The 16,769-nt window shown below is 36.4% G+C and overlaps 1 protein-coding gene across 1 annotated transcript in view; it reads right to left on the minus strand.

Moving 5' to 3' along the window:
* The window catches only part of ESR1 (estrogen receptor 1), a 159,776-nt gene that overhangs the window by 64,906 nt on the left and 78,101 nt on the right, over positions 1-16,769 (minus strand). The window contains 1 exon segment of the mRNA XM_039707365.1: positions 11,186-11,376. Coding sequence (XP_039563299.1) covers positions 11,186-11,376 — 191 coding nt within the window.

A 16,769-nucleotide genomic window follows, 5' to 3' on the forward strand; every position in this document is an offset into this window, starting at 1 on the left:
CTTTTTAAAAACAAAGAAGTACTTTGAAACAATAGCTAATCTTCTTCTTGGTGAAGTAAAAGGTAAATTCACACGGTGAATGAGTGCAGGCTTTGAAATCAGCAAATAATTCAGAAAACCATTTAGATGTCTCTAAAATGAGCAGATAAATCCCACTTAGGTCAAAGCTGAAATCATGTTAACCACCTTTGCTAGATTGGCTGATTTTCATAGTGTTCAAAGGTTAAAAAAAAAGTGACAGAAGTAACTGCATGCAAAAAACAAAAATCAAGTGTAATCAATACCATCAGGGCAGCCATTCTATTTTTGCTATGCTTATGTGGATGATAACCTCCTTGTCTATGAATCTGTATTTAGTTGTGCAAACAGCAAGTGTTTGGAAATAAACACTTGTATTGTAGAATAGTACATAAAATAATCCTATTTGTAATAGAGCTACAGTTCCTATATTCACATAATAATATCTTTCCTTTTAAATAGTTTTATCATTAATTTACCATTTAAATGTTAGCACAATTAGTCTGTTTTCATGTGCATGATCTGCACCTTAGACAATACACTTTTCACTCAAAGTGCTTGATTGACTTCACAGAATAAAGAATGCAAAATCTGGCTGCTAAAAACAGAAAGATCTGTGTGTGATGGGCATACTTCTTTAAATTGCAAGTATCATTTAGCCTTCTTTAAATTGCAAGTATCATCTGAAAGTTTAGCCTTTCAGATTTCCTGTAAATCTAAGCAAAATATAATGCATTTAATATTTATCATAATTTTTGGTTTATTTTAATCAATATGACTTCAATAGATGGGAAAACATGTAAACAACCAGAAGAAAATGTTTGATAATTTGAGAAAACGGTAAAAAACATTATCAATTTAACCAGGAAAGAAGAAAGAAACAAAGGGAAGAAGGCAGGCAGGGACCTTTTCTGCTTCTCCACAATACTATCTGATTTCAAGTATTTAGATGCTGGAAGTGAAAAAATAAGTTTCTTTTGCAAGGCACAGACAGACTAGGACAGTCCAGCTTGGGGTAGCATGGAAGAGAAAAAGGCAGGAAAACACAATTAAGGAATAGATAATATGCAAAACCAAGTTTTACTTTAAAGTGAGATACTATAGAACTAAATAACCTTGATGTAGGTGAATTGTCTTTTAACCACACTACCTTTTATCTAATGCTTAAAGCTTATCTCTCGGCAAAGTTCATTCCAACCAATCTGACCTACTAGAAGGGATTTCTCACTGGTAGGAACTGTCACCATGAAAATGGTACACATCGACAGGTTCCCAGTTGCCCTGCCATTTGTTTTCATGGTATCCAAAGCATGGTATGTGCTAGAAGAGAGGGTAATTAGGCTACTTGAGAGTTGGTATCACAGGAATCTCAAGATCACTGATGCTTGTAGAGGGAAGCATATGTCACTTGGGCTCTGTGATCTTACTGAGGCTTTTCAAAAATGAATGATCAGACAACCTGCACAAAATTAAAGGCAGTGGATTTAACAGGGTGAATCCCCTAGTTTTAATCCCCCATATGTACATCTTGTATTGTCATGAACTACCATGGAAGAGTCTAAGGGACCTTTTGGAAGAGTTTAGGGAGGGGTGGTCTATTTTTCTTATGAAAACTCATGAATTGCACATTTTAAAACAGTAAAAATAAAATTAAGTATATAAAATGAAGTATATTATATCACTTCAGGAAATGCTAAGGTCTCTCCAAAATGGGGTCCAAAAATCAGACTAAGTATATAAAATGAAGTATATTATATCACTTCAGGAAATGCTAAGGGTCCAAAAATCAGATCCTTCTCTCATGTGACACTCTGCATGACAATGACCAACAGTGGAGAAGAGGAAAAGGATGCCTAAACTGATGTAGGTGAATTGACTAATTATGAATCTTGAACAAAGCCATTAATAATTATTATCCTCTTACTGCTATGTGCTTTTTCTTTAATTATTCTTTTATTTTCAGTCCTCATATCACATATTTCTTAAACTATTTTTTACCTATCTGTATGGGGCAGCTGCCAGCTTAGCCATTACCTCTGGAAGCACCAGATCCTTCTATGATCTGACAGTGAATTTAGCAAAATTTTCATACATGACAGCTGGGATGAAAGGAAGGAAAGGAAAGATAAATGGTAGACTTTATCTACACCTTAAGGTGCCAAACAAGACTGGAGATGAAAAGCAAAACCCTGGAAAAAATTACATTAAAAAGAAAAAAAGAAAAAAGCACTTGGACATTACATAGACTAACCCAGTAAAAACAAATGTTGAATATAAAATAAAAAGTAACATCAATTTTAAGTTAAAGTGCCCCAATAAAACTGCACTTATTGGTTTTAAAATCACACTTTTTCCTAACAGCTTCACAGAAGAACAGAAGGTTATGTCTAAATTCTTTATAAGCACAGATACTCAAATTCACAGCGTAATTACTCTCAGAAAAGGTCTTTGGATTTGGAATTTGGGTTCTCTTAGCAACTACTCAGCACTGCTGAGTAAATTAATTTTCTTTCTGGTTTTAAACGAGCAAAACATTAGTAACATGACAGTAAGGAAAAGAGTTTAGAAGGCTGTAAAACATACTTCATTGTATCCAGTGAGGAAGTCCTCTTTTTCTGCATACCTTCATACCTCAGAAGGAAACATTATGAAATATCCTGAGTTATATCAGGGATCTGCAATGATCATCAAGTCCAGCTCCTGGCCCTGCACAGGACAGTCCCAACAATTGCACCATGTGCCTGAGAGCACTGACACACATCAATCACTGAACCACTGAAGAATGAGAAAGGAGGAGAGGTTAAAATTTATATACTCCGTGTTATATCCTTCAGCTGTGTCATGGAGCTCATAGGCTGTGTTTGCATTCCAGTGGAATCTTCTTGTCTTCCCTTAGGTATAACTGTAACTGCTCACATGAGCAGGTAATTCCAGCCAAATGACTGATGCCAAGCCCTTCTTAAACCTTTCCATATAGTAACAGGAAAAATGAAGAAATGAGGAGAATGGGCACTGCATGAGGGTACTAAGCCTGCTGCCATCTCACCAGCATAATAATGCATTAACTTATATACTGAGAAAGAGTGATATATATTAAAAAAGCACTATTTAACTTTATAAATCGATAAATATAAAATTATATTTTCTACTCCATCATATAATTTTGCATTTTTTTATTGGTCTTATCTTAAAATTTAATTTGGTGTTTCATCTACTATTTCAGTATTGTGATACCATGTGCAAAGTTTACTTTTACCCTGATCCAATTTTTCTAATTTTAGACAAGGTAACAAAACAGAAAGGATATTTTTTCCTCATGACAAATAAAAATAGACAAAAATACTGATCCAATCTTACAAAATCTGGCAAGGAGTATGACACCAAGTTTCTGTTTCCCTAGCTGATAAATCACAATTGTTTTAAGTCCTTGGCACATGATTAAAACAACAGCTGTGTTAAAGGGAAAAACTCCCACAATGTATTACTCACAACCATCTCAATATGATCTCTCCAGAGACAAAAAGCATTTTCAGAGAGAGTTATAGGCATGTCATGGCCATCTTATTCCCATAGACTTTGAATGAAACTCTTGTATTTTTAGCTTCCTATTTTATTTGAGCCAGAATGGGAAGGGGTACAATTCTACTAAAGAAAACTCCCACAACTATTACAAAGAGCCTAAGAAGCTAAAAATATTGCTAATTACTCTTGTACACTCAAAATACTACCAAATGTTATCGACAAAAAAAAATTAATGTAACTCTCCATTTTTATTCCAGGTATAACATTTGTTTGGATGTTCAGTACCTGGATGGTTCCTGCTATCATATATTTTTCAAGGACCTGTGTGGTGGTTTTTGAATGGAGTTTTCTGCATTGAAATCTGTAAAACTGAAACCTCAATATAGGCAACAGCTGGCTTCCTAAATTATTGTACTACTCTTTGACACCAGTATTTCAACAAAAAAAAAAAAGACGGTTTTCTGCTTGTGTACCACTTTGTTCTGCAAAGCACCACCTACTGATGCTTCTTCAATTAACCAACCTATGCTTCTTCAATTAACTGATGTGTATCTGTGATCCTTGGTTTGTTCCCTCATGCCCTAACATCATCCATGCTCTATAGTATGAAAAGTCACCCATTTTATAATCAGAAGGGTCAACCAAGGTGTCTTAGTCTCTTGTCCTGCATATCTCTAGCCACATTTTAGAATGGGAATAGCTGTGTTGTCTGTCACACTCTCTAAAACAAGTGGAACAGTTTAGCACTTTCCTGCAAGACAAAACTTGCATGCTGTCTTGTAGTTTTTAAATGTAAAGTGCTTTTGTTTCCCATGTGAATATTTTGAATTGCTGAAAGGCTCAGTTCTGAGGTAGGAGTAATGTGAGTTTTCAGATGAAATATTCACTAAACACTTGCAACATGTAATAATGTTTAATTTTTTGTTGTTGTTGCTTGATATTGAACACCAGTCATATTCCAGAGGAAGTAAAACAATACTAAAGGTGATAATACAGGGTATATTGAGAACAGTTTCTAAAAGCCAGGAATTCTATCTGGGAAGTGGGAAGAGTTTTGAATTTGACAGAAGAAAAACAAATGACCATTTATAAAATCAGATAAGAGTCAGCTCTCTGCTCTCTGGCAATGTGTGTCGCCCAACTCCAAAAATGTTTTCAATATTGCCTAGATTGACACATCATACATCAGCTTGGAATATATAGTTCAGATGGTTTCAGAAAATCAGTCTCAGAGAAGAACTATCAGAGTTCACTGTTACAATGGAAGCTGACACTGAATCAGGCTCCACAGTGTCTGTCCAGAATCCAGTTATATGTAGTGTTTTCATCACAAATGGGTTGTGATCTGGAGTATTTCTTTTATTAATTGTTAATCATTTGTAGATGACATTTATATGTGCTAGAAGAACTGAGAAAAGCCAGACTACTCTGCTAGCCAGACTGAAATAAATGGCAGGAGAGTACAGAATAAGAATTCCAAATTACCTTGGCAAACTGGAGGTAGCGCATGGGAAAACAACAGCACAAAAGCACAAAGTACAAAGGACTGGTAGAAATCTCTGCATTAAAATAGGAGTAATCACATGCACAAAACAATGAGGAAAATAAATGGTTTCTTCTGCAGAAAAGTATGCCCGAGTTTATTCTGCATCACACATTATGAGTGAAGAGTACCGTGTTTGTGTAAATAAGGCAAACATTACAGTGTGATGGATATAGACAAATGCCATGTGATGGATGGATGGGTTTGTAAGATAATCATATTGCTCTCTTCAGTACTTGTGAAACACCATATTGAAGGAAATCATGCTTCAAGAAATAAAGAAAACAGTAGAAAGTGGAGAACCTCCAAAGCCGAGCAACTAGAAGATTAGAAGTCAAGAAAACAAGACCTATGAGAAAATGTTGAATTAACCTTTTTTCCCCAGGTTAGGTAAAACAGAATAATTTTTTTTCAAATGTGATAGTAAACTTCCATGATTTAAAGGTTGCTGCAGATAGAAAGAGAACTTTTTTTTTTTTTTGGTAGCATGATCCTCAGGAAAATAAGTTATGACCTTAACCTGCAGGCAGGAAGATTCAAATTTCCCAGTAGCCTTCAAAGATAAGGAGAATAAAACATTTGATCAAGCCACATCTTTTAAGAAGCAGATCAAGAAAGATATATAAGGAATTGGTAGAAGTTGATCCTATCACAGGACAGAAAGATGAACTAGAGCTCAGGGTCCACTGCAGCCCTATGATTTGCTCAGGCCTTGAAAAATAAGGAAGTATCCTGGATACAAACATCTTAAGCCACTATCACATCCACGCTGAACGCAGCACTTCAAATTTGCTAGAAAAGTAAGACAATCAAAATTGCCTTACTAGGAAAAAAGAGGTACTGACTCTTGCCTTTCAATAGCATTCAAATTTCTGAAACAAGATCACCATAAATTACACACCTGAAATTAAAAATGCATGTTAGAGAATGCAATCAGAGCCAAAAAAAATGCAATCAGAGTACATGTTTACCTCAAGGAACACTGGAGAAGAGCTAATAAATGCACAAAAATAAATCAAAAGAAGTTTCAGAAGAATCTAGCTGACCACCAGCAGTTAGAGCAGTCTCAATGACAGCTAAACCCAGGTAGACTTTCCAAATCCACTTTTCCCAGCCTTCAAACTTCCAGCAGCCATCTCCAACTGGAACCATGTGTTTTCCACCCTGAGGCCAGATGCCCATCTGCAGCTCCCTGTTGACTGGCTGTGATTAACTCTGCTAATCTCACTGAGGTTCCTGTTCTTTAGTTTGGCTGACAACTCACAGTACCAGTGTACAAGCAGTCTTATTAGGGAGTTTCTGCCTTTTTGGCTGCAGGATCTGAGCTGTTATAAAACAGATTACAAAAATACCATCAAAACAGAAGACAAGAATGGAAAATTAAAGGGAAGATCTCAGAAACCTCCCAGATTAACACTATTGCAATTGCTGCACTTCACCATTACCTAAACACTCACTTACTAGCATGTTTTAGTAGTAAAATTCTCTCAAACATGAAAATATGTATACATTACCACCCCTCTCAACATTACATACTTTCAACAAAGTACAACTCTATCGCTGTCGAATAAAAACAATTGATAACATTCCAAGTCTACTGCCAAAACTCTCCTACTTGATGGTCAGAAGGCATAACTGCTAATTAAAATCCAGGTTCAAGGCATACAAGCAAAATACTTCCCAGCTTCAAGAATTCCTGCACTTTGGAGACCATTATATCTCTGATCAAGACATTAAAGGCAGACCTCTGGAATTCCTCAGCTATTCATCCATTCTCAGAAGCCAACCTGTTCTGGTAATGCCTCCCATCATGGAGTAATTTTTAACTTGACTATATGTAAAATATTCCAGATATGATCTAAAGCTGTGAACAAAAGCAGAGAACATGTACCTGAAAAACATAAGAAAGGGACATGAAGGGGAAGTAGAACTGGTGATTTCTAAAATACTTGAGCGGTTCTGGGATCAAGGTACCCTTTGATGTAAGGATTTACTCCTGATATGTTCTGAATCCCTTGTGCTCCCTCTGGGGGTTTGCAGACACCCATATGTAGGCATTTGCTGGATGCTTGTCAGAGGTGGTATGAGTAATTCCTTCCTGTCTCATAGGGCTTGGTGGCCATCCAAAAAACAAGGGAATTAGAAGGGGGAAAGAATGTGTGAGTCACAAGGGGATTTTTAATTTGTAAATGGCATTTGAAAGGCTCATGTTGAAATACATCATCCAATTCTGACATCCAAATTTTAGAGAGGCTGTTATGGGTGTGGGGGAATGAATAAAGGTGTAAAGATAATGGACTCAGAAGATAGAAAGATATACAGCAGGAGACTGAAACATTTTAGTTCACTTAAGATATCAAGGTGATTTGATGACTTGATGACCTAGTTTTTAAGAACTTTCCACAGGAGAAAGATAGTAGTAGTTACTAAGATTGGTTCATGAAAGTGATGTAAAAGCCAAAGACACATAACTTCGAGTAATACGCATTAATTTGGTAAATTTTTTGCATATGGGAGAACAAGTCATTAGAATAAGTAACCATTGTGGCCCAAGAAAATGGTTCAACCCATGGGCATCTTGAGTCTGGGCATCTTCTAAAATATTTACCTCCATCAAGTCACTGGGCTTTGGAGATGGATAGTATATAAAGTTCATATTGAGAGAAGAGAGTTATTTATCTAAAGGCCCTTCTTGGTCCTAAAATTCATAAATATTTTAGGAGAGAAATACAGTGTGCTGTGGTGTGGCTCCTTCTTATGCTTCTGAAATCAAGTCCCTCAACCAAATACAATTCTGAAGGCTACATATGCTGGGGGAAGAGTAAAGCACTCTTCTATCACCAAGTAAAGTGGTATCCTTGGTGTCCTGTGACTTTTCTCACCCATGAAAGCTTGTATATTAATAACACTCTACACGAAGGTTTCTCAAAACAAGGTCCCAATTCACTTTTGGGACATAAACCAACAAAATAGACTGACAGAGGCAGATTCAGGACGCAGTTCAGGTTTTCAGCAAACCATCTGTTGTTTAAACTAAACTGAAAACTTGCACATACTGAGACAATTTCTAATTCAGGCTACCTCTTAAGGTTTGACAACAAAGAAAACACCTTAGCATTTAAAACTCACAAAATACTACCAGGAAAATTCCAGATCCCCTGGATAAATGTGAGCATTGTCACCTCAGATAAGTTTCAATGCAGATATAAGTTTTCATAAAATTTCAGTATATACTTACACAGGTAAATATAGATACTTCAGATATCACTGAGAATAACAGACGTCACCTCAGATAAGTTTCAATGCAGATATAAGTTTTCATAAAATTTCAGTATGTATTACACAGGTAAATAGAGATACTTCAGATATCACCGAGAATAACAGAGGTAATTCTTTACCACATACAGCTTGTTAGTATATGTCCTTACTTTTTCCTGTGGTTCTATTAAGAGCAATGTAGAATGTTTGGATACAGTCTAACAGGAACATCAAGGTTTATTACAACAATTCTCTGAAATCTCTGATGAGAAGTACAGAAATCATTATTTCTGCATCTATATATTTATTAAGAAATACAGGTTAGCAAAGAACAAAGTAGCACAGTTATCTTTGTTGAAAAAACAAAAAACTTTGCTTAAAGCGTTTTGGTTATTTTTTTCACATTAAAAAGTTCTGTGAACCTCAACAGTGTTTGATCATATGATTCACAGGAATTTTTTCCCATTTATTTTAGGAATGCAGAGCATATATACAATGCAGTATATATAATAAATCAAAAATATATACAATAAAATTTAGTGCACATATGTTTCTATAAATATACCTGCACGTAAGTATCATTCATTCCTAGCTATCTGATCACAGTGTATTTAAAATTGTTATCATCTGCAAGGTAAATGCATGTTTTTGCATCTATTCTCAATCTAAAAATTACTTTCATTTTCATAAATTGCACACTTGTTCAATGAGAACATGTAACTCTGGAAATAGAGATCTCTTCCAAATCCAGTAGAAAATTCAAAAATTACCTTAGTTTGTTAAGACTAAGCTTAGACTTTAAAAGTTCAGAAGACTTTTCTTACCCTCTGTGATCAAATGATCACAATTCTCTCATAAGTACTCATGCTCTTGAATTATTTTCTTTATACTTGTGGATGTCATACTTTTACCCTAAAAGTATGATCCAGGTGGATCAACTGGAGAAAGTACATAGGAGCTTAACAAATGGGATCAGAAGTCTACAAAGCATGTTCTACTGAAAGAAATTGGTTTGTTTAGTCTAAAAAAGAGAAGACTGAGAAAAGATATGATAACAGCCTTCAACTATGTAAAAGGTTGTTGTAATAAGCGTTCTTCGTGCCCACAGGGGATAGGGCAAGAAGCAAGGAGCTTAAATTAGAGCAAACATGACTTATAGATCATGAAAGACAGTTTCAAGAATTAAAAGCTTATCTACTTAAAAATTACGTTAAATATATATACATAGCAAGACGCAAATTTACTAACTAGTCTTTAGTGTAACACAAATAGAAAACAGATCCAATGTGGTGGACCACAACATTTGTCCATGTGGAGACCAGGGCAAAACCACCAAGTGCTGCCAGCAGAAGGTCAGTGAAATGGATTCACTTCTTCTTCCACAATGGCCAAACGCTGAAGATCTTTGCTGCACAATTACTTGATAACTCTTACTTTTGCTTAAGGCTATTTCAGTTTCCATTTTGTTGTGATTTAGTTCAGTTCAAGCACAAGGACATAATTTCAAAAGTCTAAGAATAATTCTGACTTGGTCAGAGGAACAGAAAAGGAAAAATAACAAATACACAATAAGGGAGCTGTTCTCCTGACATCACAAGTTAAAATAAATTACTCTGATGTGAAGAAAAAAAGCATTTCACCCTTCCTCCCTTCAGTGTTGATTATTACTGACCTCTAGCTCTAACCACTCGCTCTTTTAAAAATAATTTCAGTGTGTCTGGACAAATAGAAATGTGAGTAAATATTAACTAATCATTGCCATTCAAATAATCCCATCAATGTCTACCCCTCCATCATTCTTTCACTTTTTTCCTTCAAGGGGAGAAGGTTCTGAGCTGAATGCTGGAAGTTTTATTTAACTCACCTCAGTGCTAGTCATTCAACAAAACAGGCAATAATCACACCTTGTGACATGATGTAAAACTGTTCCACCCTACGTTTACTTTAGTAAAACTGGCAACAGAAATTTTTGTGCCTATGTATCACCTGGACATTTAAAAAGCTGTAGAAACCTAAATAAAGCACAGCACTTTAATAGTTTTCTGTTTAAAAAGAAGAAATCTGTTTCATTTTCTTCTCTAAATCTTAGATACTGAACAGTATCTGTAGTTTCTGTAGAATTCTAATTATTTCTTACTCATTTTAAGAGATGTTGAAAAAACCTGTTCCACAAAGTGACAGGCATTTAAGGAAAGAATTATCTCTGTCACAGTAATTTAACTGTGTTTTTGTTTGTTAGATGCCCTTTACTCTGCTAGACGTTTTAACCACAACAAAACTGTGAACAAAACCATTCTGTGTTCTGTGCGTACATTTCAAAGCCCTGCTTTGCTGACAGACACAAATAACATTTCATCAAGGAAACATTCCTCTTCAATACTGGCCCTCAGAAGGCATCTAGATCTTTAAGGAATTGAGATTTGAACTGAACTATCTGGCTAATGGAGCACTAAATTAAGATTAATAAATCGATCAGCAGGAATTAATCATCTGACATGGAACTTTCAAAAATGCCTTGGATAAGAGGAAATATATGCATAGGCTGAAAGACTGATCATCTTGATCTAATATGGATTTTTAAATTAAATTTCTAACTACTACCATGGTCAGATATACCTAAAGCGAAAAGCTTTGCTTTTCCTCACTAATGTTGGACTAAGTAACAACATATTTTATCCCTGCTCAAAGCATTCACCAAGTACAGAGCTAAAACTGTGTGGAAGAGCACAACGGCTAATGAAAATGCAATAAACATCATCGTCCCAGACTCAGGCTGGAATCTCAAGTACCTTCACCTTCCTCAAGAGTAAAGAGTAAAGATGACTCGCTCGAACAGATTATTACCTTGGATACTCCTTTTGAAAAAGGCTTTGCAGCCCTCGCAAGACCAGACCCCGTAGTGGTACCCTGAGGCGTAGTCGTTGCAGACGGCACAGTACCGCGTCTCCTTGGTGGACTCCATGGCCAGGCTCCCCTTCTCGCTGCTGCTGGACATCCTCTCCCGGATGCTGTGGCGCCTGTTATCCGAGCTCGGTCTGTGGGCAGCACAAAAACAAGCAGAGTTCTTTCAGCTTCATCTTCTGCTTCAGGTTGTAAAAAAGAAATCCTTTTTGTTTGAAAACAACTGGTAGATGAAAATAAAAAAAAAAATTTATCTACTGCCCTCTCTCCTAGCTGGAAAGTTGCAGAATTAGTAAGATATGGGGCAATTTCTTATAAAGCCACCTGAAGTTATTGGGAATTTTATCTTGAAAAATAAAGTTTAAAAATTGATAAATTAACCAAATATTTGTTAAATTAACCAAATTTTCAGCAACGCAAAGAAATACAAAAAAAACCAGCAGTATTTTGTGTACCTGCTCCCATCCAAAGGTTTCAGCATAACTGTAATATCAGCAGCTACGTTGAGAATCTGAATCAAAAATCACTTATGATTGCGCCTGAATTCATTTAATTATTAACTTAAATTATTATATTATATAAACCTAAATTATTAACCAAGCTGTTTTCAAGTGTTATTGCACAATTAGAGATGCAAGCTTTCCTTAACTTGTCAAGACATAATACTGCATAAAAAAGTGCCTTTTCTCATTACAATAACACTTTCATAAAAATTAAGCTGTTTCAGCATGACAAAAAAAAAAAAAAAACTCATTAAAAATTCTTGCCAAACGACTTTTGTTCCAGTGACAGAGACGTTACTGGACATGTACCAGGCATGCACATGACCAGCAAGTGCAGGATGCTGTGCAGGTGAAAACCAAACAGATCTCTCTGTAAATGGCAATGAATTTACATCCACTGAACCTGGGAAGAGGTTATTATGGGCAGCTGCTGCAGGTGTGCTACACAAAACTGGCAGGATTTGAAACTGCCAAGGGAGCCACCAGTGAACTCTGGGACTGCCCCTGGAAGGCAAACGGTTCTTTGCAAAACATGCTTTCCAGTAAGAGTCTGTGCTAAAAATTGTCCAGGAGACAAATACCATCGGGTGTGACAGCACCAGACAAGCTAAAGCATGAAGAATCTTTCTGTTTATAATAATTATCCACTTACATGCATGCTTTAATTGCTGATCAGTAAATAGGTGGCTTTTATCTCCCCAGAGTCTCAACATTTTCTCAAATAAACATATCCTGGTTTTGAGCCTAGGAGACTCAGATTTCTTCTTACATACTTAATTTGCCTTATTCCCTTCTTGAGAGCAGAAGAACTTGCTCTGCTTTGATGAACCGATGAATCTGGCACCAAGCACACCTTCCTGCTCCAAACCTGTACTCCCCAGCAGCTTTCTTATTTCTTTTCCTATGCTGTAATATGTCATGTAGCCTAAGTTCCCTGACATCTCCTGCTGCAGTACCTCTCAACTGCTTTCTACCAGCCAAAGGCACCTGGACACCCTCACATGTGCTCTCAGCCATCCCCTCAAGACTGTATATACATAATTTCTGTCCCCAAATATTATATTAATTCAAACCTTTCCAATGAAAATGTACCAGTTATTAGAGAAACATGAGGCTCTACCAAGCTAGCAGAAACTGCTACTGGCATCATTCAGGAAAACTGCATTTTTTAAACACAATGTTCTTTGCCAAGATTTATACATCAACTAATTTTGAACTTTTACTTAAATAACCTTTTCCTTTTGCTTGGAACTTGTGCATAAGTGAAGAATTGTAAAGGGTGAAGGGCTGACATGACACATCTCTAGTTTTTAGTGAGACAGGAAAATTGGAGAATGTCACAATTGACAACATGATTCTATGAAATTAGGCAGGGGAAAAAGTCTTTGAATATTTTAGATGTTAACATGTAGAAATTAAAAATTTCAAATGTGCCTAAATTAATATAGTATCATTAATCAATCATTATTGATACAGCATATACATTGTACATATAACTGCCTTTTCCCTTTTCCAGCCCAACAAACCTAATTAATATTTTTTATTCTTCTCAAGGTCTTGAACCTTCCTTTGAATTTTCTTTATCCCAGTGCCTCATTTAAGTGACTTCCTTTTTTATTTTCTACTAAGTGCTGATCAAAGGTGTTGTTTCTTATCTTCTCCACTCCATTCTCTTATGTCTGCAGCTTTATCACCTCTGTCAGTATAAGTTTAAATAAACCATGTTGTGGCTTCTTTAAAATACATACTCTTAGGTACGCACAACCACAAGAATGTTTTAAATATTTAAACTAATACAGCAAGCAATCTAATAACTGTCAATATAATTGTAACATCCAGAGACTAATCCACTAGTTATGCATGATGACTTGATAGATATTCATAATTTTTGACCATTTTTTAAAAAACTGATACAAATATACATGTTATAGAAGGTAAGGTTCCCAGAATTATTTTCATATCAATAAGAAGTACAAAAAAAAAAAGCAAAACTTTGCACGTTAAAAACAGTGCGAGAAAAAAAAATGATGTTTCAAAACAATTACATATTTTTGCAGGTGTGTAGCAGTTTTCCAACATTATATGCTTACTAAAGCAATCCTGGTTTCCCAGTTGGATATAAAAGAAAACTCTTTCATATGTAAAACCAAAATGAAGAAATACTAAAAAGTATCAGTCATCACCAATTTATCAGTCCACATAAATTAAATTTTCATCTTTTCAGAGTATTCATCCTTTTTCAGATCAAGCATAGGTTCACAAACACATTTTTATTGAAGTTATACTTAAGAAAGATTTTAAAAATTACTCAAAAATTACCTGAAACAAACAAACAAAAAAAACTTTTTCTAATATAGAACGAATAAAAAATTTCATAGAATATGTGCACTCCAAACAAAATAAGATGCAAGAAAACACTGAGAAGGAAGATGCAGGAAAGACAGATAACTTTTCATGCTTGTGTGGAGTCTCTCCCATGGGCCCTGTCCATCCTCAGTCGCATGAGGCCCTTGTTCCAGGGGAAGGCTGCAGGCTGCAGTAGTGAGGGAGCTGGTTCCTGCTCATTCCCAGGGCCGTGGTCCCAGGGATCACAGGGAAGCAGAGCTGCTGCTCGCTCCTGCCTGCAGTGCCCATGTGTGGCAAACCTGACTTGGGCCTCTATCACCTCGCTCCACACCAACTTGCAACATGGAGAGAGCACCATGAATCTGTCAATACAGTCTTTCACAAAGCAAAGGAATCTAAAGATGACCTTGCTGCTTCCCACCCTCAGAATCAGCTCCACTCCAGCAGCACTTGAGAAAGGTTTTGCCAACTGGCCCTGCAGAGTCATCACATTCAGGCTTTGGTGAACCAAAGTGGGAAGCAAACTAAAATACCCCTAGCCCCATATACCCCAAAAATAACCTTCTTTCCATTTATATACAGTAGAAATAAAAGCTAGTAATAAATTAAGTCAATACTTATTAGAGGAGGTGAAGAGAAAACTTTTTGTGAAAAGAGGATCCCAGTAATAGAGATTGCTAAATCAAAAGAACACATCAGATTTCATCCAGAAACCAGCTACTAGTTAGTGTACATCACAGACCACTGATGTGTCCTGACAAAAAAAAAAAAAATCATAACAGCACGCTCTTCATCAAGTTTTCAGTTCGGCTTCAAGGGCTGGTCTTCGGGAGAACATAGTACAACAACTTAACCCAGCTTAATGACTTTGCCAAGACCATCATTCCCAAAATATAAGAGCAGAACCTTTTCTGCAATTCCCTTTGTAACCTATGCAAGCAACAATAAAAACTAAAAGATCAAAAGATCTTGCCAACTATGTTTACCAAAAAAACATATTTTTTTGGTAAATCACAAAGAAAGAAATCCCCAGATAAAACACTCTCTCCAAGGCCTGCACAAAACCAGAACAGATTAGAAATAGAAAAAAAACCCCAGAATTCACTGTACATTTCCAATCATAATAACACAGCAGAGATAAAATGGACAGTGTTTGGAGCCCACAGAGCAGAACAAACTTGTCTCCCACACTCCCTTTCCTGTTTCACACTTCAATGAGTGTGTAAGGAAACAACACACCTCTGCTTTACACATTCACTCATCATCTGTAGCTCTGAATCAGAAAGAGATTATTAACTTTATATTGACTGCAAAGTGAAAAGGAAGTGTGCATGAGACAATACAGTTTTATAATGTAAACTCAGGTTTTTTACATCAAGAGAATCTGACTGGCTGGCAGAATGAATTTAGGATAGTCCCAATTATGTGAGATAAGGCCCAATTTATTCACAACCCCAGCCTTACCTGAAGTAAAGAGATTTCATAGTAGTAGAGCTTAAGGGGGAAATTATATAGATAGTTTAAAAAGACACCTTGGGAAATTCTAATTTTCAATCACAAAACTTTAATCTGTAGGTGCTGAGTCTTTCTTACCAGAATTGATGAAATTTCCCAGGGTAAGGTGCCTCAAAACTGATGGTCATTTCAAAAGTACAAATGCTTTTCCACACATTGGACTTATAATGACACCAGTGTGCCATTCCATATGAAATTAATTGGCTGTTATAATGTGAACTTCTGTATGGGACAAAATACTTATGAAATACAATTTGAACATATCTAAGTGTTTGAAAACACTTAGAAGACATCTCAAGGAGAGGAACTGCAATAACATTGACCAAGTATATAAACAAAGAGAAAATTGCCAAATATATTAAGGACCTCAAAACTGTATTCTCAAAAAGTAACCACAATAAATCTGAAAAAAAATCATATGTCATGCAAATGAAAGTATTGGCTTAAAATAAATCTAAAAATGTCTAGGGCTGTAATTAAGCTAAGTACAACCTCATGACAATGAGAGAATGCCTTACATGAAGTTATAACTCAAATGGACAGAATCACAGGATATTTCAGGCCAGATGGAATTGTGGGACATGACCACATGCCAAGCCAGAGTAGGCACAAGAGAGGCTACAGCCATGAAGGTGGGCTCCAGCAGTGGGAGCAGAAACTGGCATCACTCCTTGGCTGATACTCCACTGGTGATGAAGATCAGCAGGGGCTCACCCTGAGACCTCATTGTCAATGATTCCTGATTCATGACTCCGAGTACATTAAATACACACTACTAAATTCTTTTCCTCCCAAAAAGGATGGTTTTGTTTATGACACCATAGGAGAACTCTTGCATAGCTCCTGACCCATGCCCTGGGAGAGGGCCACTTAGGGAGAACCCTGCCTCTCTAGAGTGTGAAGCTATTCAGCAGTGAGAGCCATCATGCTGGTCTTTTCACCACGCCCTGGCCTTGTTTAGGTAATTAAAATACGTGCAGGGCTTTTTTGCCCCACTATCCTCATTTTATTCCCTGATGATCAGCAATGTCCCTGGTGTAGCATCAAAACCAAGAGCAATAAGCATTTCCCTTGGACAACGACGATGTCCCTTCCAGCCTAGTGCCTCACTGAACTTGACATTCAAGTTGACCAATAGTTTCTGTATGGGATAAGCATAGCTG

This window comes from Passer montanus, unplaced genomic scaffold, assembly GCF_014805655.1.
Source record: "Passer montanus isolate IOZ18808 unplaced genomic scaffold, ASM1480565v1 scaffold2, whole genome shotgun sequence".
In the NCBI taxonomy this organism is placed as follows: domain Eukaryota; kingdom Metazoa; phylum Chordata; class Aves; order Passeriformes; family Passeridae; genus Passer; species Passer montanus.